The 25,081-nt window shown below is 46.2% G+C and overlaps 1 protein-coding gene across 3 annotated transcripts in view; it reads right to left on the bottom strand.

The window, feature by feature from the left end:
* LOC135385487 (complement C3-like) overlaps window positions 1-25,081 on the bottom strand; it is a 290,804-nt gene that overhangs the window by 221,672 nt on the left and 44,051 nt on the right. For all 3 annotated transcript variants that reach the window (XM_064614824.1, XM_064614823.1, XM_064614825.1), the window contains 5 exons: window positions 24,232-24,319; window positions 23,441-23,546; window positions 22,934-23,176; window positions 2,629-2,787; window positions 2,442-2,570 (listed from right to left, as the gene is read on the bottom strand). In XM_064614824.1, coding sequence (XP_064470894.1) covers window positions 2,442-2,570; window positions 2,629-2,787; window positions 22,934-23,176; window positions 23,441-23,546; window positions 24,232-24,319 — 725 coding nt within the window. The remainder of the gene's footprint in view (window positions 1-2,441; window positions 2,571-2,628; window positions 2,788-22,933; window positions 23,177-23,440; window positions 23,547-24,231; window positions 24,320-25,081) is intronic.

The following is a 25,081-nucleotide window of genomic DNA, read 5'->3' as shown; positions in this document are numbered from 1 at the left end:
CTTTGTTCTAATTGTGGCAGAGTGCGGAGGGCATTAGAATCGGATCGGATAAAATCCGGAAACTACACTACTGGTGGAGGAAGATGATAATGTTCCTAGTGCCCCCTGTGATCTGTTGATAAGAGAGCGCCCTGTGTTGAGATTTCAGCGCACGTTAAAACAACCCTCAGGAGGGCAAAATTAATCCACAGACCCACCCTGTGGTCTCGCTCATGGTCATAGTTGTCTCGCGACATAAAGCCACCAATTATTAGTTTGTTGATCCGAAGTGTTTCGTAATATTGAACAGCTAATAATTTCTCATACATGCAGGGTGTTTCATCCAAATGTCAGAAGATCTAAATAACTGTATTAAAAATGTACTTCCCCGAGAATTATGACGTCAGCCGTATTTGTCTTCAGCGAACTTTGCCTACGGCTTGCGACCACTGTGAGTAGGTTTTGTCGCAACAAAGTGAATTTTCCGGGTTAAACACCGAAATTTGACAAATTAACGTACTGTTTTCTTTTTGTTTCATGCCAGAAATAGAAAGCGCATGTCTCACTTACCTTTTTTCCATTATAAGTTCCATTTTATGCTACAATGGTAATTCCAGAAAAAAAAAGAAGCTAAAGCCGGCGCTTGTCGGCCGCCGTCAGTTCTCCGTGAAGCCAATAGAAGAAGCCAAGAGAAGAAAAGACAAAGACGGTGGCCAGCCTATTTCTTTCCTTCTCGCAGTTTTTTCAGATAACTGGCGGGTAACCTTGCTGCCGTTGCCAACAGAAATGCGGAAAAGCAAACTTGTGGGCAGATCCGTCACTTTCATTTGTCACTTCTTGCAGAACAAAGAACACACAGCTGCTGTGAATTTACGCATCTCGAAACGAAGGTTTTGCAGTTTTTTGTTTGTGTGTGTGTGTGTGGGTGTTTTTTTCTACGTATCGCCATTGTAGTCCGAAACGGGGTATATGGGGACATGTGATTTCTGTTCTCAGAAAAATAAGAAAAGAGAAGAAGAGGTAACGTTACATTCAAATGTAAGAGTTCAACACGGAAGGTAAATACCGTTGACTCGATAATTTTCGGACAAGTAAATTCTCTACTACGATAATGAGAGATATTAAAAGCGGTGAAAAAGTGAGAGATCCTGCATGTGCAATACTATCCGCCCCTTCCGCCTTAACAAATAGAGCAAATACGAGGTTATATACACTACAAACCTTTTATACAGGGTGTTTCACCTAGGGTGGTAAAAAATTCTAACTGGCTACGTACTCGCCGGAGGATTGTCGAACTTTCGGCAATTACCTTCTGGAAACTGTGCTACAATTGAGGATGGCTTTAGACAATTTTTAATTGTGGCAAATTTATTTCTTTCAATTGAACTTTGAAAATTGCCAAGGGAAACTCACTTTTTATTAACAGAAATATGAAGTCCCCCACGGATAACCACAGACCCAACCAAAACTATCCACAGTATCGCAACGGAAAGAGTCTAAAAAATTAGTAAAAATTACGCTTTAGCCCCGCCTGCTTGCTTTTCGCAGAGAAGCGCGCGCGAAATCTGCATCTAGACAAGAGCGTGTCCCCGTCTTCATTTGTCCTTGCTTCTTTGTGATAAGACTGCTTTTGTTTTCTTTCTGGTAAGTCGGTTGCCGCCAGCATCAAGGTCAAGCCCGGGAAAAGAAAGCTAAAACAAGAGGCGGGAACACTTCCTCCTCTCCCCGCAAATACCTTGCGCTTTTCTGTGCGACAACTGAGCAGGCGGGGCTAAATCCGAGTTTTTACTAATTTTTAGACTATGTCTGTTGCGATACTGTGCATACTTTTGGTTGGGTCTGCGGTTATACGTGGAGGACTTCATATTTCTGTAAAAAAAGTGAGGTCTGCTTGGCAATTTTCAAAGTTCAATTGAAAAAATAAATTCCCCGCAATTAAAAATTTTGCAAAGCCTTCCTCAATTGTGGCAAACGTTTCCAGAAGGTAATTGCCGAAAGTCCGACAATCCTCCGGCGAGTACGTGACCAGTTAGAATTTTTTATCACCTTAGGTGAAACACCCTGTATAACACTAATACAATGCATAATGCAAAAAAACCCGAGACTAGGGAACACGAAGGAACAGACACAAACACGAAGTCTTTGAGACTTCGTGTTTGTGTCTGTCCCTTCGTGTTCCCTATAGTCTCGGGGTTTTTACATTATGCATCATCTTCACCAGCTCGCTTGCTTCTTAGCCATTTCTTCATTGACTAATACAATACCGGCGGTGAGGCGGCGCGCTGAAGAAGTTTGTTTGTTCGCGAGACCAGTTACCGCCCTGATACTTTACTATTATCGATCTAGTGCGTGCCGGAGAAGACTCTGAAGATGTAAGAGAGATTCTGATATGGCTCAAAGAGAAAAGCTCCTACGTACTTCTATTTTAAATACGTACTTGTACACATCTGACTCTGCCTTACTTTGGGGATATTTCTTGGATCCCGTCGTTCGATGGCTAAGTAACCGATCGATGACACCTGGTATGGTTTTATCTCGATACTTTCCTTGGCTTGTTGTTCTTCCGATAAATGTTCCGCTGCCGTTGATACCTATAGGAAGGCAACATATCTCTTTATGAAACCTTCTTTCTAGAGAGTTTATAAATACCGTGACGGTGATGGTGCTCCTCGAGTCACTGTGTAGCTGAAATGTTGCCTGTCCTCCTTTATCCGTGTGAGCTGTGTTGTTATCAAGTGCTGCATTCTTAGCCGTGGCCTGTAGCCTGATGTTCGGAGCTGGTTTGCCGTCTGGGAACGATACCTCGACCTGAAAATACAGTGAGAAATGTCGCTGTGCGATGATGACGCGCTGACCCCATACAGATCGTACAGGTTTGTCTCATCAATGAAATGACATCTGCCGTGTGCCGCAGCACAGTGCGCGGCGCTGCAATCAACGTGTCTTTTCTACGGAATGAATTGACCACGAAGTCTGTACACTGGCATAGCCACGCCGGAATTCCTGCCATTCTGGTAAACTTCACCGTCCTCACGCTTGCACCTCCTCTTTCTGGTCCGTTGCGCTTGTTTTGCCGCCATGCGTATCAGAATGGGGTGAATCCGATTATGTATAGGGCAGTGCGAATATTCGAATTTTTCGAACATCAAAGCGAATAATTTTATATTCAATTCAAATTCCGAATCGAATATTGAATTCTATATTCGAATGGAAGCTATGTCTATTTCAAACTGACTATCTCCGAATGGTTTGGAAGGTGCACCCCCAAGCCCAAAAACGCCAGTAGAGAAGGTGCTGAAACAAAGTTAGTGTAGCTTTATACGAAGATCAGCACTGGCATATCACGTACGTGTGCGACAGAGCTGCATGTAAAGGGAGTCTAATTATTAGGATAAGGGCCATTCTATGCCAAACGTCTCGGAAATTGCGCTCGAGCATCCCTGATTTCTTTGAAATAAATCGTGGTTGATTATTCTCATGCGGCCAATGTTCTCCCGGTTTATCTTTGACGCATTTTTTTTCGCGCCGTGGCTGCCTCTTGAAGATTGCGAATCGACATGTTACGTACCTCGTGCAAAAGAAATTCTAACAAAATAAGTTTTTAGTAAATTACAACCAAATCTCTTCTGAGTAAAGGCAAATCATAATACTAAACCCACCTAAACATTACCCAAACATGTAAGCTAAACATGCCATGTAAATATATCAGGTAAACATAGCTAAAGTTATCAGCTAAACATATAAGCTAAATTTCAGCACACAGTCAAGAACCCCACCTGAGCAAATTTAATCCACAGACCGAGTAATGCGGCGTCATCGCGATCATGGTTGCCTCACGACGTAAAGCCACCAATTATATCAGCTAAACCTCCCTAAACATTAGCCAAACGTATAAGCTAAACATGCTATGTAAACATAACAGCTAAACATAGCTAAAGGTATCAGCTAAACAGATCAGCTAAATTCCAGCACACAGTAAAGAACCCCAGCTGAGCAAAATTAATCCACAGACCGAGCACTGTGACGTCAATCGTGATCATGGTTGTCTCCCGATGTAAAGCGACGAATTATATCAGCTGAACCTCCCTAAACATTAGCCAAACATATAAGCTAAGCATGAATGTTAACACATCAGCTAAACATATCAGCTAAATTTCAGCACACAGTAAAGAACCGCAGCTGAGCAAAATTAATCCACAGACTGAGCACTGTGGCGTCAATCGTTATCATGGTTGTCTCCCGATGTAAAGCGACGAATTATATCAGCAGAACCTCCCTAAACATTAGCCAAACATATAAGCTAAACATGGTGTGTGAACATATCAGCTGAACACAGCTAAAGGTATCAGCTAAATATATCAGCTAAATTTCAGCACACAGTAAAGAACCCCAGCTGAGCGAAATTAATCCACAGACCTTGCAATGTGGCGTCAATCGTCATCATGGTTGTCTCGCGACGTAAGGCCACGAATCATATCACCTAAACCTACCTAAACATTAGCCAAACATATAGGCTAAACATGCCATGTAAACATATAAGATAACAATATCTAAAGATATCGGAAAAACATATCAGCTAAATTTGAGCACACAGTAAAGAACCCCAGCTGAGCAAAATTAATGCAGAGACCGAGCAATGCGGCGTCAATCATGATTATGGTTGTCTCGCGACGTCACGCCACGAATTATATCACCTAAACCTACCTAAACATTAGCCAAACATATAGGCTAAACATGCCATGTAAACATATAACCTAAACATAGCTACAGATATCAGCTAAAGTTTAGCACAGGGTAAAGAACCTCAGCTGGGCAAAATTAATCCACAGAATGAGCAATGTGGCGTCAATAGTGATCATGGTTGTCTCTCGATATAAAGCCACGAATTATATCAGCTAAACCTTCCTAAACATTAGCCAAACATATAAGCTAAACATGCCACGTAAACATATCAGCTAAATTCCAGCACACATTAAAGAACCCCAGCTGAGTAAAATTAATCCACAGACCGAGCACTGTGGCGTCAATCGTGATCATGGTTGTCTCCCGATGTAAAGCCACGATTTATATCAGCTCAACCTACCTAAACATTAGCCAAACAAACATGCTATATGAACATATCAGCTAACCATAGCTAATGGTATCAGCTAAGCATATCAGTTAAATTTCAGCACACAGTAAAGAACACCAGCTGAGCAAATTTATCCACAGACCGAGCACTGTGGCGTCAATCGTGATCATAGTTGTCTCGCGACGTAAAGCCACAAATTATATCAGCTAAACTTACCTAAACATTAGCCAAACATATAAGCTAAACATGTCATGTAAACATATCAGCTAAATTTCAGCACACATTAAAGAACCCAGGTGCGTCAAATTAATCCACAGACCGAGCACTGTGGCGTCAATCGTGATCATGGTTGTCTCGCTGCGTAAAGCCACAAATTATATCAGCTAAACGTACCTAAACATTATCCAAACATATAAGCTAAGCACGCCACGTTAACATATCAGCTAATCATAGCTAAAGATATCAGCTAAATTTTGAGCACACGATAAAGAACCTCAGCTGGGCAAAATTAATTCACAGACCGAGCAATGTGACGTCAATCTTGATCATGGTTGTCTCTTGAAGTAAAGCCACGAATTATATCAGCTAAACACACGTAAACATTAGCCAAACATATAAGCTAAGCTTGAATGTTAAGATATCAGCTAAATTTCAGCACACGGTAAAGAACCCCAGCTGAGCAAAATTAATCCACAGACCGAGCAATGTCGCGTCAATCGTGATCATGGTTGTCTCGCGACGTAAAGCCACGAATTATAACAGCTAAACCTATCTAAACATTAGCCAAACATATATGCTAAACATGTCATGTAGACACGTCAGCTAAACATAGCTAAACATATCAGCTAAATTTCAGCACACAGGAATGAACCCCAGCTGAGCAAAATTAATCCAAATACCTTGCAATGTGGCATCAATCGTGATCATGGCTGTTTCGCGACGTAAAGCCACGAATTATATCAGCTAAACCTACCTAAACATTAGTCAAACATATAAGCTAAACATGCTATGTAAACATATCAGCTAAACATAACCAAAGGTATCAGCTAAACAGATCAGCTAAATTTCAGCACACACAAAGAACCCCAGCTGAGCAAAATTAATCCACAGACCGAGCAATGTGGCGTCAATCGTGATCATGGTTGTCTAGCGACGTAAAGGCACGAATTAGATCAGCTAAACCCAACTAAACATTAGCCAAACATATAAGCTAAGCATGAATGTTAACATATCAGCTAAATTTCAGCACACATAAAGAACTGCAGCTGAGCAAAATTAATCCACAGACCGAGCACTGTGGTGTCAATCGTGATCATGGTTGTCTCGCGACGTAAATTCACGAATTATATCAGCTAAACCCACCTAAACATTAGCCAAACATATAAGCTAAGCATGCCATGTAAACAAATCAGCTAATCATAGCTAGAATATCAGCTAAATTTTAGCACACGGTAAAGAACCTCAGCTGGGCAGAACTAATCCACAGACCGAGCAATGTGGCGTCAATCATGATCATGGTTGTCGCTCGCAGCAAAGCCACGAATTATATCAGCTAAACCCACCTAAACATTAGCCAAACATATCAGCTAAATATGCCATGTAAACAAATCAGTTAAATTTCAGCACACAATAAAACACCCCAGATGAGTAAAATTAATCCACAGACCGAGAACTGTGGCGTCAATCGTGATCATGGTTGTCTCCCGACGTAAAGCCACGAAATATATCAGCTAAACCTGCCTAAACATTAGCCAAACATATAAGCTAAGCATGAATGTTAGCATGTCAGCTAATTTCAGCACAAGGTAAAGAACCCCAGCTGAGCAAAATTAATCTACAGACCGAGCAATGTCGCGTCAATCGTGATCATGGTTGTCTCGCGACGTAAAGCCACGAATTATAACAGCTAGACCTATCTAAACATTAGCCAAACATATAATCTAAATATGCCATGTAACCATATCAGATAAACATAGCTACAGATATCAGCTAAAGTTTAGCACACGGTAAAGAACCTCAGCTGGGCAAAATTAATTCACAGACCGAGCAATGTGGAGTCAATCGTGATCATGGTTGTCTCGCGACGTAAAGCCACGAATTATAACAGCTAAACCTATCTAAACATTAGCCAAACATATAATCTAAATATGCCATGTAACCATATCAGATAAACATAGCTACAGATACCAGCTAAAGTTTAGCACACGGTAAAGAACCTCAGCTGGGAAAAATTAATTCACAGACCGAGCAATGTGGAGTCAATCGTGATCATGGTTGTCTCGCGACGTAAAGCCACGAATAATAACAGCTAAACCTATCTAAACATTAGCCAAACATATAATCTAAATATGCCATGTAACCATATCAGATAAACATAGCTACAGATATCAGCTAAAGTTTAGCACACATTAAAGAACCCCAGCTAAGCAAAATTAGTCCACAGACCGAACACTGTGGCGTCAATCGTGACGATGGTTGTCTCCCGACGTAAAGCCACGAAATATACCAGCTAAACCTGCTTAAATATTAGCCAAACATATAAGCTAAGCGTGAATGCTAAGATATCAGCTAAATTTCAGCACACGGTAAAGAACCCCAGCTGAGCAAAATTAATCCACAGACCGAGCAATGTCGCGTCAATCGTGATCATGGTTGTCTCGCGACGTAAAGCCACGAATTATATCAGCTAAACCTATCTAAACATTAGCCAAACATATATGCTAAACATGCCATGTAGACACATCAGTTAAACATAGCTAAAGTATCAGCTAAACATCTCAGCTAAATTTCAGCACACAGGAATGAACCCCAGCTGAGCAACATTAATGCACACACCTCGCCATGTGGCGTCAATCGTGATCATGGCTGTTTCGCGACGGAAAGCCACGAATTATATCAGCTAAACCTACCTCAACATTAGCCAAACGTATGAGCTAAACATGCTATGTAAACATATCAGCTAAACATAGCTAAAGGTATCAGCTAAACAGATCAGCTAAATTTCAGCACAAGGTAAAGAACCCCAGCTGAGCAAAATTAATCCACAGACCGAGCAATGTCGCGTCAATCGTGATCATGGTTGTCTCGCGACGTAAAGCCACGAATTATATCAGCTAAACCTATCTAAACATTAGCCAAATATATATGCTAAACATGCCATGTAGACACATCAGTTAAACATAGCTAAAGATATCAGCTAAACATCTCAGCTAAATTTCAGCACACAGGAATGAACCCCAGCTGAGCAACATTAATGCACACACCTTGCAATGTGGCGTCAATCGTGATCATGGCTGTTTCGCGACGGAAAGCCACGAATTATATCAGCTAAACCTACCTCAACATTAGCCAAACGTATGAGCTAAACATGCTATGTAAACCATCAGCTAAACATAGCTAAAGGTATCAGCTAAACAGATCAGCTAAATTTCAGCACAAGGCAAAGAACCCCAGCTGAGCAAAATTAATCCACAGACCGAGCAATGTCGCATCAATCGTGATCATGGTTGTCTCGCGACGTAAAGCCACGAATTATATCAGCTAAACCTATCTAAACATTAGCCAAACATATATGCTAAACATGCCATGTAGACACATCAGTTAAACATAGCTAAAGATATCAGCTAAACATCTCAGCTAAATTTCAGCACACAGGAATGAACCCCAGCTGAGCAACATTAATGCACACACCTTGCAATGTGGCGTCAATCGTGATCATGGCTGTTTCGCGACGGAAAGCCACGAATTATATCAGCTAAACCTACCTCAACATTAGCCAAACGTATGAGCTAAACATGCTATGTAAACATATCAGCTAAACATAGCTAAAGCTATCAGCTAAACAGATCAGCTAAATTTCAGCACAAGGTAAAGAACCCCAGCTGAGCAAAATTAATCCACAGACCGAGCAATGTCGCGTCAATCGTGATCGTGGTTGTCTCGCGACGTAAAGCCACGAATTATAACAGCTAAACCTATCTAAACATTAGCCAAACATATATGCGAAACATGCCATGTACACACATCAGCTAAATTCCAGCACACAGTAAAGAACCCCAACTCAGCAAAATTAATCCACAGACCGAGCAACGTGGCGTCAATCGTGATCATGGTTGTCTCGCGACGTAAAGCCACGAATTAGTACCTTGCGGTTCAGGAGGAGCTCATCTCCGCTCTATTGCGCATGCACCAGTGTTCTCGAACTCTCACGCCGGCGAAATACGTCAGAACACCTATCCTAACTGACCCTCTTATGGGACTCTCACGAGAACAAAATATGTCCCAACACCTGACCTAACTGACTCTCGTGCCGGACTCTCAGCAAGCCCGCCAGACCAGTCGTCCCCAAATGTGTGTGAGTACACGTGTGAAATCCATACATCCATACCCATTACACGAAATAAGCATGATAATCTAGAAAAAAGGGATAGTTCTCAGATGAGAATATCATAATATTCCATACCCAATTGGGGAAAAATGACCATGGCCGGCGTTGTCAAGCCCGTACCCGGCCCGGGCCCGCATAATAAACGCAAAGCCCGGGCCCTTGCAGTGCTCTACTCCGGATTCATTGGTCTTTCTCAATGTAAGCAATAAAGCGTTATATTACTACATCTGTGTTGCGTCAATGTTCTCGGGGGGGGGGGGGTGCTGCAGGACGGGTTGGAAGGAAACCCCATTGGGGTTAGGGTGCAGATTCCCACACTTTGGCGTCCAGGCGTGGGCCCGACGCGTCTTGCCGCACGCCCTAGGGCACGGACAGCAAGTGCAGCGCTGTCTCGTTGGCTGCAGTTGTCACTTGTGCCCCCGCTCGCTGTCGCTTGCTCGCTGTCGTTTTCTGGATTTGTTCGTAGTTCTGGTGCGTGCGCTCGGTGACCGTGCCGCCCAAAAAGCACCTCGAGCTTGTCTACGAGGAGGACGACCAGCCAGTAGTGGAGGCCTGCTTCGAGAGATGGCTGCTCTCTGCGTTTTATTGTCGCAGCAGCTTGCTAGTAGCACGTCCGCCTCCCAGCCCTCCTCGGAAACCCCGCCACGCCTGAACCTGACGGTACCGACATAATGTAAAAACCCCAAGACTAGGGAACACGAAGGGAGAGACAAAACCCGAAGTCTCAACACCGTGTGCGTTTGCAACTTCGTGTTGTGTCTGTCCCTTCGTGTTCCCTAGTCTCGGGGTTTTTACATTGTGCACCATCTTAACCAGCTCGCTTGCTTCCTAGCCATTTTTTTCATTGTGGTACCGACATTTTCGTGCTGCAGCGATGCATGTCCGTCGAAGACTTTCTTGCGGACCTAGATGCTTAACAAACAGCCGTTTGAGCTGCTAACGACATCCTCCCGCGCCGGCTGCCTCAGGAGGAATTTACGTAATGCGTGTGAGTGAAGAACTTGTGTCCCTAACGCAACACGCGGAGGAGAGCCTTTTAGAGCCTATCCGGACAATTCAAGAGCTGGACCGCAGAGCTGGACCGCTCGCGAAAGAGAGCGAGAACGTGGCGCTCCCTATTCGCTAGTGCCGCCCTCGTTTTAAGCATTATTTGCGAGTTCGAAGTTTTTCTTGCCTCGATGATCTTGCTAAGGAACTCCGTGTTATTCATGCACATTTGTTTATGGAATTACAGTACCGTTAACTGCCTAGGCCGGAGCTCTAGCAAACACAGGAGCCTAGCTGCGCATTAAATGGGCCGAGACAGTCACTAGACGCGGAACTAAACCCAAGCAGCATTGTCGGCACACACAGCGGTTCGTCCGCCGGACCGGTAAGTCATACTTTGGACCCCTCTACATATATGCAAACAAACCGAGTGAGGTCTGCCCTAGCAGAGCCACCTCAGTGTCAAGTCAGTGATGCACGTCATGCACCGCGGCAGCACCGGCACGACTGTCGACCGGATACTTTCGGAATGTTTGGAACTCAACCCCGTTGTTACTTTTGCGGCGAACGTGATCATTTTCGTGGTAACTTTCCGAATCGAAACTGACACGTCACGGAGATACGCCTGAGCAGCTCACACTCTCTGGAGTAGCTTCAAGGCACCTAGCAATACGGAATAGATATCCCTTCCTATCAAATATAGTGTTTTTTACTCGACCTGCCACTATCGTTCTCATTAGAGAAAGCAGCGACACTTTAGCCCGAATAAGACGTCGTCCGAATTCCGGACGCCCAAATTCGCCCGAAGTTGTTGTACGCGTGATTTCGCTCAAACCACCACGCTCTCAGTCGTCGATTGGCATCGCGAAGCAAGATGGCGGCTGTTTGCATCAAGTGGAAAGTTGAGTTGTTGAGTTGGAGTGCATATTACAGTGGGATTGCCAGATACGTTGACTGTTTCGAACAATGTGTATCATATGCGGGAAGTTGTTGCATGAAACGACGTATTGAGTTCGGCATTTCACACGCTTCAACGTTCAAACTTGCCGTGCTGCTTGGGCGTACCAACACAGGTACGTCCCATTTTCTGCATTATCAGTCAATATGGGGTGTACGCGGGCAATATGTGGCCCATATTGCGGACATTTTCCCCATATTGGTTGAAACTTGGCAGTATGGGGCCCATATTGCCAAGTTTGAGCCAATATGGGGTATATACTGGCGAAACCTGCCCCAGACTGGACCCATATCGCCAATGCCCAGGCAATATGGGTCCAATATTGTGTTCTGATTGGGTAGTTAAGCTTCCGAAAGTCGTATTCATTGTTTTATCGTCATCGAGAACCTCGAACTTTCTATTGGGCAAGCCTGTAGCTTATTGCGGTTAATAATATGAAATACACAATCGCAATGTGATATAATTCCTTGCGTTATTTGCGCAGTGTGCTGGTAAACATAGACTTTTTAGCGAGGGAAGATGCGACTGACTCCCAAACGAACCAACCACAATTCGTCCGGGGAATTTTGTGGGCGCCTGGAGTGGATATGTCTTTTATAAATACTATGCTATTTTTGTCATCTTCTAGTTTCTCATATGCGCCGAAGATATTCGCCTCGACCTACAGGAAGAGGACAAACAGCTCAGAGGCTCTCGGTTGAGGCCGTCACATGGAGTTATTGAGAGGCGTAATGAATTTAATCAATAAGGTCTGAATTTAATCAATAATAATGAGGGCCTTTGCGGCCAAGCAATTTTGTGAGAGAGAGGGGTCTCACAAAATTGCTTGGCCGCATCCAGCCCACCCACGCTCTGCCCTCAAAGCTCTCTTGACCTTTCTGGATACCATAGGACTTCGATCCTTATTGTGATTCTGCTCATTATACCCCGGGAATGGGCAGTCTTTACAGACTCCAAATCTGCCCTTCAAGCAATTGAAAATTCCGGCATACGAGGCCCATCCGCACCCCTAGTCACAGACGTGCTAATGGCTTACCACACTATCTACGCCACAGGCCACAGGCTAGTTCTCCAGTGGGTTCCAGCCCATTGTGGTGTCATGGGGAACGAGCAGGCCGACAGCGCCGCAGAAGCAGCACTCTCGTATCGGAAACGGACCCGTATTGTTCTGCTGAGAGGAGACCACCGTTCCATTCTGCGACGCCTAGTGACACCCCTGGCTTCCCGCCAACGGACAACCGACATTCTTCCCCCCTCTATGTTGAACAGAGTTGATCCCACGCTCGCTTTCCGCATGCCACGAAACACCTCTCGTCAAGATGCTGCATTAATCCACCGAATGCGCCTCGATGTGGCCTTTACAGCTCAGTGGCGTTACCGCTTGAGACAAGTTGGCTCTCCCACCTGCTGCCACTGTGGTGCTCTTGAGGATCTGGAGCACATTCTTCTTCATTGCCCTCACTACGAACCTTCCCGAACCACACTCTCCGAGTCTCTTCGTCAGCTGGACTCTCGCCCTTTGTCCCTATCGAAATTGCTTGGTCCCTGGCCCAATCCAGCCCAGCAACGCTCTGCGCTCAAAGCTCTTCTGACATTTCTGGATACCATCGGACTTCGATCGTTATTGTGAAGGGGCTCGTTATTTTATTCCCCCCATTCCATCCAGCAATGGGGTAGAGTATCGCCTGTGGCGATGAAACTCCCCACTCTCCAAGGTCGAAAATAAAGTTGTTGTTGTTCTGCTCATTATTTCGTTCCCCACGTCATCCCCAGCAATGGGGTAGAGTATCGCCCCTAGCGATGAAACTCCCCGTTCATCACCTCACAATAAGAGCCCAGATCGTTAAGGGATTCGGAGAATACGGTTCGGGAAGGTTCGTATAGTGTGGGCAATGGAGAAGAATGTGCTCTAGATCTTCTACAGCACCGCAGTGACAGCATGGGGGAGGGGGGAATATGTTTATTGAGAAAAAAGAAAGGAAAGGTAAGGAAACTAAGCATGGGGGAGAGGGAACTTGTCTCAAGCGGTAACGCCACTGCGGTGTAAAAGCCACATCGAGGCGTATTCGATGAACTACTGCGGCATCTTGTCGAGGCATGCGGAAAGTGAACCCTGGATCAACTCTGCTCAGCATAGGTGGGGGAATAATGTCAGCGGTTCATTGGCGCAAAGCCAGGGGATTCACGAGCCGTCAAAGTACGGAACGACGATCTTCTCTCATCAGCGCAATACGCGTCCGTCTCAGAGACGAGAGATCTGCTTGTGCAGCGCTGTCTCCTGTTCATTCCCTTCGACACCGCAATAGGCTGGATCCCACTGGAGACCCAGCCTGCGCCGTGCTTCAGACAAGGTTGTAAGTCATTAACACACCCATCACCAAAGGTGCGGATGAGCCTCGGATGCCCGAATTTTCAATTGCTTGCAGGGCCGAACACGACCCATCCCCGCGGAGTAAAATCAACGATGTCTTGCATAAAGAAAAGTATGGCATAGAGTTCCGTAGCTGTGGATGAGGTTTGATGCGAGAGGCGACGTTCTTCCACTACGCCTTCGGATGGGATGACGAATGCCGAGGCGGACTTGACCTTTCGAGATGCCCCATCGGTGTATACTGCGGCAGATGTAGAAAACTTCGCGTCTACCAGAGCATAAAAATGGGCTCGAAGGACAGCAGGGGGAACCTGATTTCTTCGTTCCAGGAGGTCCGGAAAGGTACGAACGTGTGTGGCACAGGCAGAGACCAGAGGGCGTCCGGCGGTGTGACGTCGTTAGCAATGAAGCCAGTGAGAGCCTGTCGTGTCCTCTGCGCTACTCGATAGAAATCATTTTCAGGGTGGTATCGAATTTTCCTGAGGAGTGGGAGACGGGTAATGCATGTGACTTGGAATAGACCTTTCGCCCGAAAAATGCGTCGAGCTCCCTTTCACTCACAAGGCTATGAGAAATTCCCCTCTTTGGGTTGGTGCAAAGAAGCTCCAGCCTGTACGTTCCCTTCGCTTCCTTGGTGTGGTCCTGAGCTCGAACCTGCGCTGGGCTCGCCACGTTAAACACCTTGAAACCAAAGTGCAGCGATGGCTTCCTGCAATTCAACATCTTTCTGCCTTAGGATGGGGCTGTGATCGGCGCTCCCTTCTAACCGTTCACGCGGCTTTGGTGAGGGCGACTGTGCTTTACAGCGTTCCAATCTTGCACAGGATCTCTACAGCGTCGTTAAATACCCTTCGGACCGTGTTTGCCCGACGCTTTCGTCGCTGCTTTGGAGTTCCAAGAACTGCTGAAGCACGGCAAGTCCCACCTGAAGCTGCTGAACTTACGGTGGAGGTTCTCCGTGAGCATGAAACGCCACGACATTTCCTACGTTTGCGTGCGCATATTCCCCGTCACGCACTCCTCACGAAAATTTGATACCGTCCTGAAAGTGATTTCCATCGCGTAGCGCAGAGGACACGCGAGGCTCTCACTGGCTTCACAACTAAGGACGTCACACCGCCGGACGCCCCCTGGTCTCTGCCTGTGCCACCCACCTTCGTACGTCTTCCGGACCTTCAGGACCGAAGAGATCAGGTTCCCCCTCATGTCCTCCCACCCCAGGTTTATGCTTTTAAGTTTTCTACCTCTACCACAGCATACACCGATGTCGCATCTCGAAGGGGCAAGTCCGCCTCTGCATTCGTCATCCTATCCGAAGGCGTAGTGGAAGGACGTCGCCTTTCGCATCAAGTCTCATCCACATATGCGGAACTCTATGCCATACTTTTCTTTCTGCAGCACATCGTTCACTTTGCCCCACAGGAATGGGTCGTATTCACTGACTCAACATGTGCGCTGCAAGCAATTAAAAATTCTGGATTACCAGGATCATCCGCGCCGTTGGTTATGGATGTGTTAACGCCTTACAACCTTGTCTACGAAGTAGCGCACAGGCTAGGTCTCCAGTGGGGTCAAGCCCATTGCGGTGTGGAAGGAATGAACAGGCCGACAGCGCCGCAGAAGCAGCTCTCTCGTCTCGGAGAAGGACGCGTATTGCGCTGCTGAGAGGAGATTGTTGGTCCGTACTTCGGCGCCTCATGACTCCTCTGGCAACCCTTTGGACTGCCGACATTCTCCCCCCAGCCATGCTGAGCAGAGTTGATCCAGCGCTCGCTTCACGCATGCCTCGACATACCTCTCGTCAAGATGCCACATTAGTTCATCGAATGCGCCTCGATATGGCTTTCACAGCGCAGTGGCGTTACGGCTTGAGGCAAGTTGACTCTCCCCACTGCAGTCACTGCGCTGCTGTGGACGATCTAGAGCACATTCTTCTCCATTGCCCACACTACCAACCTCCATGAACCGTACCATCCGGATCCTTTAACGAGTTAGGCTCCCGGCCCCTCTCTCTAACAAAATTGCTTGGCCACATCCAGCCCGCCGACGCTCTGCCCTCAAAGCTCTCTTAACCTTTCTGGATACCATAGGATTTCGATCCTTATTGTGAAGGGGCTCATTATTTCATTCCCCGCATCATCACCAGTATTGCGGTAAAGTATCGCCCCCGGCGATGAAACTCCTGATTCATCATCTTGTAATAAAGTTGTTGTTGTTGTTTCAATGGCCGGGCGTTAGTTGCAACGCTATCGGCATACACAGAGAATGCTACTTTGCGAGGAATTATCGTTTTGAGGTCCGCCGTTACCACAGTAAAGGAAGCGCATCATTCCGGGACGCCTTGGTAAACAGGATGCTTAGGGCCTTGGCCATGGAATGTGCGGACAGTGACAGTTCGGTCCGTAAGGAAATTTTGGAGCAAGTTGAAGAGCCGACCAATACGCAAAAAAAGCGCAAGGCGTGCAGCACACAAATGTGCGAGACGGTACCATAGGCGCGCTTGATGTCTAGGAAACCTGGTGCAGCGATGCCCCGATGTGCACGAGCATGTTGAACTGTAGTAACAAGGTTGTGAACTGAATCGATGGAGCTTCCGTGGCGACGAAAGCCTGCCATTTCGTGACGGAACGCAACTTGCTTTTCGGGCCACCAGTTGAGACGATCCAAAACTTCGTCAGTTTTCCCACACAGCTTTTCAGGCTCACAGGGCAAAGAGGACAGGGCATTTGGGGGTTCGCCTGGTTTCGGGATGGGAACAAGCAATGCCTCCTTCCAGGTAGATGGTAGGGATGTATTATAAACATGAAGGAGTGCTTTGAGTAACCTCCCGTCAAGGTTTGGCAGTGCGGCAAAGTTCTCATCCCGGGGACGAGCCCACATTCATGAGTTTCAACGCTGTCTTTAGCTCGATCAGAGTGAAGTCGTGGTCCATAACCTCTGGTTGACGGGTCGGTATTGGCGAATTTCGGCCGTCAAGCTCTGGACAAAACTGCTGTGTACCGCAGTCGTCGAGGCAGCCGCAGTTGTCGTTAGTACGACGGAGAAGTCTGTCGCTAGCGTGTTTTCGTCTACATCCTTAACGATAGCCAATTCCGCGAGAACATTCTTTTGTGGGGGCGCATCTTTCAGAGATCGAATTGTCCTCTAGATATTTGTGGCCGGGTGAAACGGTGAAAGGTGTTGACAAAACTTACGCCAACGCTTCCGATCTTCTTTCTTATGTTCTCGTGTTACTTTAGGTTTCATCCGGCGGTATGCTACACTGTCAGGAAGTTGCCCTGTTCGACGAGCCGTTCTTTCTGCTCGACGACGTGATGCCCCAGAGTAGTTAATTGTTGGAGAATGACTGACGTGACCTGTTACCCAAAAGGCGTGAAAAGGTGTGACACCTTTAGACATGACCACCACGTCCTGAATGGCGCAACGAATGGTTTGCACCAAAGCCTCTGGGGTCATACCGATGTGCACAGATGTTCGGAGCCCGGCACGAAGGAGTCCCCAGTTCGTTAAAGAAATCAGCCCAGTAGTGGCCCCGAGAGGCAGTCTGTCGTGCGAAATATATAATGAAAAGTGGTCACTACCTCGGGTGTCGACATCATAAGCGTTCGAGGTCAGTGCACGGTACCTGTACCGCGGGACGTTGATAGAGACTGACGACTGTTAACATAACAGCATGTGCCCAAGGCGGATCTTGCAGGTGACAATCATAAGAACGATCACAAACTGACCCTATTGGTGCAGCAACGAGGTCATTACTAACGTATAGCAATGTTCGGCTCTCAGAGAATTGATAAGATCGATAGATTTTATATCCATTAACGTGGTGTGCAGCATCCATGCCATGTTCGCATACAGCTATCAAGGGGAATTTGTACAGTTGTAGATGAGATTTAAAATCCGGGTGCTTGTTACGCCTACATATATTATTTCAATTCAACTACTGCGAGAAGAAAGACCTTACAGTGGCACAATCTCCTGATTTTTTCTAGTATACTAAGCTGTCTCCTGAAAATGTCTTTGCACACAACAAAAGGGAGTTCTGACAGCCCTCAGCGCCATGTTGCATACCCTCCTTTCCGAGGCAGACACACCAGCGAAAGTTCTATCACAATATTTGATAGATCCCCATGCGTGCCGTTCTGCTACAGCTTCCATACTTCAGTCGCCAGCAACGCCCCGGTGCTTCCATGCGGCTGTTCACGCGTATCATCGGTGATTGACAGCTCTTGTTCCACCTTCCACCCTCGCATCGTATTCGTGTTCTCTGATGGTAAAAGTCATACTGCAAAGCAGGGTGTCGAACCGAAACGTTTTTCTTTCCGGTTCTATCATAAACGATCCCGTACCGGTTCTGCTCCGGAGTAAAAAAAATAACGGTTCATACTGGTTTTAACCGGTTCCGCTGGTGGACATATTCATTCCCAGAAAAAAAAATCAATGCTGCAAAATGTAAACCCGTTTATATGCATACATGGTATTTAATATTAATTGGCAGCTGCGAAATTAGTTGCTCCTGGCTCCTGTAGGTGACTGTCTGTTCAAATAGGCATTCTCCTTTCTTGAAGCGCATGATACAGACGGACTTGTTTGTTGTGATGTCATACGTAAAGTACTTTCTTGCTGGATTGGTGCGATCGCGTCCCATCCGAATGCCTGTTGCGGCTTCCTCGCCAGCAAGCCCTTCCGCACGAGTACGACACAAATCGAGGAACACCTTCACTCACAAACGCGCTCGACGGCTCCAGTTTCTTTTCTTCGTGTCCTGTCCACAAAAGAGGCGCCACTTCGCACGCGCTTGCCTCGCGGATACGTGCATGTATCCAACTTCGCTGCTCTGAAACAAGGGACACGTTGCGAGAGATTACCGATAGAGAAGCCGTTTCGCAGCCCCCTTGCGTTGCACATTGGTAGAGAGTCACAGCCGGTCACACGTACGAGGGGCATTCAAGTCAAACCGGGACTTTCTGTCTCCTGAGTGTACAAATAGCTCGCGCTACTTCTTTTTCATCATTTTCACACGCGACAGGCCTCCGCATTCACCGCGTAGTGGTCCAAAGTTTGTGCAAAACAGAAGACACGTGCTAGACAAGATGGCCGACAACGAGGTGAGCGCGCACATCGAACAGCGAATTGTCATGATGTTTCTCGTGAATGAAGGCGTAAAGCCATCTGAAATTCACAGAAGACTTCAGGCTCAGTATGGCCACGATACACTTAGCCGCAGCAAAGCGTTTGAGTGGTGCAAACGGTTCCGAGACGGCCGTACATCAGTGCAGGACGATCCCGGCCGGGGCGGCTCAGAGCCCAGTGTCAGAGTTCCTGAGAACATCCAACTTGTGGAGCGCCTGATCCTCAAGGACCGACGGATAACATGTCTCGAACTGGCTCGAAAGACGGACCTTTCTGTGGGAACGTTGAACACCATCATTCATGAACACCTCCAGTTTCGGAAAGCCGGGCCTCATCACCAAAGGAGTCCTCCTCCTACAGGACAATGCACGGCCGCATACCGCGCATCTTACGACACGCACCTTACAGGAACTTGGCTGGGAGTTGCTGCCACGTTCCCCTTACAATCCAGACCTCGGCCCCAGCGATTTCCATCCCTTCGGGCCACTGAAGGCGTTCCTTGGGGGCCGCCACTTCAGCTGCGACGAGGTCGAGAACGCGGTCCGATCATGGCTGCTACGCGTCGGCAAGGATTTCTACGCTGCTGGCATGCAAGTCCTCGTTAAACGCTGGGACAAGTGCATTAGTGCAGCTGGAGATTACGTTGGAAAATAAAAGTAATTTCTCGCCTGTAAGTTAATTTTACTTTTGCGAAAAATCAAAAGTCCCGGTTTGACTTGAACGCCCCTCGTACATCTAAGTCTATGTGCGCGAACGATAAAACGTTACAAAGGGAGCCTAAGGGTCATAGTCTACCGACATACATTGCACCGTAACCGTAACCCTCGTAAGGTATCCATGACATGACTTCAGAACACACGACGACAGTTTCATTCGCCTATATTCGTAGTCCAAACCGGCGAAGTTTTTGCTTGGACCGAAAACCGTTAAACACATTTTTCGGTTTCCCTCCTGAGCGAAAAAAACGTATACGGTTTCGATTTCGTTCCGGTTCGCACCAAAATAGCGGGGTTTTTTTTTCGGTTTTCGGTTCCGGTTTTCCATTCGCTCCGACACCCTGCTGCAGAGCGCAACGAGCGACAGCTACCGAAGGCGGATTGACCAAACGTCGGCCTTCTTTTGGACGACAACTGTCTGGCTACCAGGAACACTCCGTGAAGTTCTATGGTCGTTTTCTTGGGCTAGCCTACACGTGATCGCCTTGGTTCGTGGGGCATCCCTTCAACCGATAAGTGTGCTTACATGCACAGGTAGCTGGGCCACCCTGCACAAGCTCGAGTCTAATCGGCATGTTCCCTTTGACAACCACGTTGCACGTACGTTGTGGCATTGGGTCAGATATTCAACAATTATCTGTTGCCCCGGGGAGTTTCATCAAGGCGCGCACACTGTCTGAGTGTTCTGCTAGCACCATGCGGGGCGGTAGTGCTATGGACGGCTCCTTGCAGAGCTATAGCTCGGCGCCAACGCAGCACCTTCCTTTTTCTATTGGCGATGAATGTGCGTGTTCTTCTGACGAACGAACTCCAACGAGAGCTTTTCGCTATTGGAGAGGATGAGTTCTCACGCAGGTGGCGAGATCATCCTTCCTTTACCGTGACACGTGGGACTGTGAGCATCGCTGGTTTGGCCCCATGAATTTAATTCGTATCATCCGTTCCCATTCTACCTTTCATATGTAAATACTCGTACTTGCTGGAATGACTCTACATATTGCGACTAATGCTAGTACTGACTGTAGATAGATCGAGCTTGTACCTATTGCAGCTACTGTGCCTGTCATCAAGTTTTTCGCGCATGTCGTCGTTAATAAATTTCCCTATAACAAACGGGAATAATTTCGAACAAGTTTTGGCAAATACGTGTACAGTTTACCCACCTCTGAAACCAAACGGTAAAGAAACATTGTAAATATTTCGATCACGATAACACGTTGATATTGGTGCAGTGACGGCTACACCTCAAAATCCTTCCTGAAAATGATGGCGGCACGGATGGCGCCACGGGAATAGTGGACGCAGGATCTTTTATGGCAGGGTATTCAATGTTGCTTCCCCCTCTGCCGTATACATCTCTGCGTGCAGAGGTTTCAGACCATGCGACTGCGCTACTGCGTGACGGGGAGTGCCTAGTAAAGCGGGCGTGTTTGCTAGGTGAGGTTATCACGAGGCTGTTGCCGGCAATGGAATACTGCGTTAGATTACATCTTGCAAGCGAGACTGTCAATGCGGGAGAGCCGCATCTTACTTCGTTGTGGGATGGGCCTGTCGACATGAACAAACTGTCGTTCTCAGACTTCCCATGTTGGCGGCCATTGTTTACGCGTTGCAGTAAATCCACTTGGCCTGTCGTCGTCCCGACAGGTCTCATGTGAATGCTCCAGATAATTAAAATCAATGGCTCTTGAAATACACGGTAAAACAAAACTATGATCTATGCACCATTCAGTTGAGGTGCCTGCCAGCGGCAGCGGCAAGGCCATCGACTTTGACTTTGGCTCTGAAACGTACCGATTGTTTTTACAAGAGGACTGAACGCGCTGATGTGCACGCATCTTATGACGTATTTCAACGCTCATAAGCCATTACTGGATATGCTAAATCCGTGTACACAACCACGAAACAAACAAGATAAGCTTGAATAAAAAGTTTTCCTGTAATTCGGGTCAGTGGATCATAATTCTCTCCGCCAAACCCCACAGCGCGTTATCCTCTCTAGTGGCATATCATAACTCATTGCACTTCTGCTTCTACATTTGACCCATGTCTGCAAACCGCATTTTAAAATTATTCCCGCATTTTGTTAGCAGTTCAACTATTGCTACTGCTTTACTCCTCGTTGCAACAGCAACGAGACCGCAAATTTTCTTATGGAAATTCACAAAAGAAACTGAAAAAAAATTGAAAAAAGAAATTGAAAACGTCATAACGCGATGAAGGCTTCAACTGAGGTGGGCTAGCTTCTCCCACTTGGGCGACTTTGTGTGACATACACTTGGGCGACATAGCTCGAAACCGGTTAGTGCTTCGACCGAAATCCTTTACGTCGCATAAATTTTCCCCGAAATACAAGAGGAATTGATCTGTCTGAGGTTCCTACGTGCTTTGCGGGCAAATTGCATTGAAATGGAGGTTCTAGCTCCATTCAACTTCTGATATAGTTATTCCAGAACATCTAGCGCATCAAGCCTGATCGAAATACCTCAAGGCACGGCAGAAATCATTCTCTCATTATTACTATGCCTTGTTTGCGCTACGGTATATCACACGTTCCACGTTCCATGGCACCACGCCACCATGGCACGTTCCAGTAGCACTTCCAAAATTATGTACATTTGAAACATGCTACATCAGTGATATTTTTATAATAAGTTTTGTATTGTGCAAGCTTATGTTGAACTCGACATGGCGACCTGAAGCGCGACCTCTGCACCAAGTGGGAGATGGCATGTTTTCGTGGTCGTTCTACATCAAAGTGCTCCACAAAGGAGCACTCTTTCTTGCTGTGCCCAGAAAACTCGAACCCTGCTGGAACTGCAATGAACCAGTGGTGTCACCCCCGGATATTGCGAGGTCGAGCAGCAGCGAGCCTCGAATTCCGCGAGGATCTATGCCGGAACGTGGTAGCGTTTCCGCTGATGGATTCGAATTCAGTTCCTCCAAGCCGTATTCTGTTACTCTGTATCGGATTCGGGAGCTCGCTCCTGATGCACTAGTTTAATTCGCAATTAGTACAAACATTGAGATATTGACTATAAGGAAAGGGAAGACAACTGAAGAAATAAAGGGGTGAAAAGTAGCAAAGGAGGAAATATTAGTGAGCTATTTTCCTTCAACAATTATCTCACAGTGGGAACATAGCATGATTAATTGTAATCTTTTTATTTCATTTGACAAGCAATTTCGTTTTAGTGCATCTCATGTGCTGTGCCCCATTTAACTCAGTGGATTAACGACCTAACGAACCCTCTCTAAAACGGAGAGCGCCCACAAAGATATCATTTCTACTAGTCAGAATGGCATTAGGACATTGCTTAAGAAAGCATCATACCAAAACGTAGACTTTCATCCTGGGCTTGTACGTCCGTACGCTCTTTCCAAACGATATAACGAATGGACTCTTCGTAAAGATGCATCCGTCGTGGGAGTGTTTGCCGTTGACTCCAGTGGCTCCGTCAGTGACCGTGGCTTCAAAGACCAACTTCTTTCGGTCCCTAAATAGTGCTTGCCATTCATCAGCTGTGTGGTTATTCTTTAGCTGTTCTTGAGTAATTATAATCCCTGATTCATTCAGCTGCAAAGACAAAATAGGCGGGAAAAGGAGATAAAAATGCGTAATAAACACTGCAACCATAGTCAAACAAGCAATCACTGTGCCGCAATAGATCCTCTTGCGCCCTGGAAGGACTGATATGTTTAGAAGTGTCCCGCTTTTTACACTGTCCCACCGAACCCTAGGCGCACTACAACTGTAGGAAACTACCACACCATGCAAAGAAGGCTCATTGATTGCGTTGTTATTGCACGATTTGATTTCGGTAACGCATTGTAACCTTACCGCTGTTGGGGAAGAATCTGCCGTAATCCATCGAGTCTTGTCTCCGTCGCCCTTAGTGCCAAACCGAAAGGAGAATTTTCCATCAACATTTCTTCCGTCAGCAAATCTAGAAGATCAGTCCCACTAAGTTAAACTATGCGAAATATCGGTACACCCATGTTAAGCCTCACGTGAATAACGGCAAAACAAGAACAGCAACAACTACAACAAAAAACAAGCCTGTGAGCTGTTCTACTAACAGAAGAAACACAAGTACGAACGACTTGATTTGTAGACATGTGGCAGAGGTAAAAAGGGGAGAACAGCTAAACAATTAAGATGTTGGGAAATCTACAATGTTGCTGCATTAACATATTCCGTTCCGGGTATACCCCGACCTTTTCCTAGAGGCATTTCAGTCCTGCCATCATGAAATGATGTTGTGTTGTCTAGACTCTCGAACAATCCAAGACGAGACGGAGGCGTGGAGGTCAACAGTTCACCCATTACGTCACGTCTTTGCACCCGAGTAAAATTGTTGCTGTTGTTGTCACGCATTGTCTGACATTACAATTAGTTTTCACTTCAGTCAGTTTCAGTCCGTTTAACATTGGAACTTCAACCTCAACCCCACTAACATACGAAGCCTGTAGAGTAAAGACCTCTAAACCTCAACGAATGCTGAGTTGTGCTCGTTTTAATGACAACATTTCTTTATCTCCTCTCCCTTTTATCTCTGGGACAACAATTTTTTCACTTCAATGCCACATTGGTATTCATTATGTGCATCTATGTATGCCGGTAGTACTTACTTAGCGCTGACAGTGTATTGTAAGGAAGCCGTGTTGTCCAATATGTAAGAACACTTTCCTTCTGTCTTCACGGTAAACAGAGGAAGTACTGAAAAATGCACAAGAGTATCACGAATGTCGATGTAGAAGCAAATGGATATGTTTTCGCTGGTATACGCTTTTGCTGTTCATAATATTATATCGCGTTTCCATAACGCGCACTGATATGCTGAAGTGTAATATTTTTCTCACAGTATACCGCCACCATACCTAATAGGTGCTGTAAAGCAGTAGAGCGGGAATCTCAGAAAATTTAGCTATTCGAGAGCCTGAGTCTTCAGTTCTCTTACGTCACAATTTTCGTCACAATTGCGCTCATAGTTTTTTTTTTTTTTAGAAAATCAAGATTGGTAATTACGGGCAACACTGTGTCGAATTTCCCTCCAACTGCACGATGCACGTCAAGTATGGCGGTAAAACTCCTTGCATGCGCATAACACTGTGTCTAAAACAAAAGAAGTCGGCTACGTGAAGGCTGACGTACAGCCGATGAACAGCGTCCGCTCGAAACGTCAAGCATCCTAGTGTCACCCTCCACTTTTTTCCCCTTTTGGGTAGACCAGTCCCTGTTGTTACTCTTACGTTACGACTAGGTAGCCGTTAGGAGCAACAAGATGGTCGAGGACTAGAGGTGTGCGTCGATGCTGTTTTTTTTTCTTTTTCTTTTTTCACAACAAATATATTACACTTGCTTACATAACAAAATACAACCAAAATACAAGGACGTTTCGACGCCTATACGGGCGTCCTCATCAGCTCGGATACACACGAGAAAGGAACAGATACTCTAAAGTGGAAACCCTTTTAAAGG

This window comes from Ornithodoros turicata, chromosome 2 (genome assembly GCF_037126465.1).
Source record: "Ornithodoros turicata isolate Travis chromosome 2, ASM3712646v1, whole genome shotgun sequence".
In the NCBI taxonomy this organism is placed as follows: domain Eukaryota; kingdom Metazoa; phylum Arthropoda; class Arachnida; order Ixodida; family Argasidae; genus Ornithodoros; species Ornithodoros turicata.
Note: the sequence above shows the minus strand (reverse complement) of the source record. Positions and strands in the feature narration are given on the sequence as shown.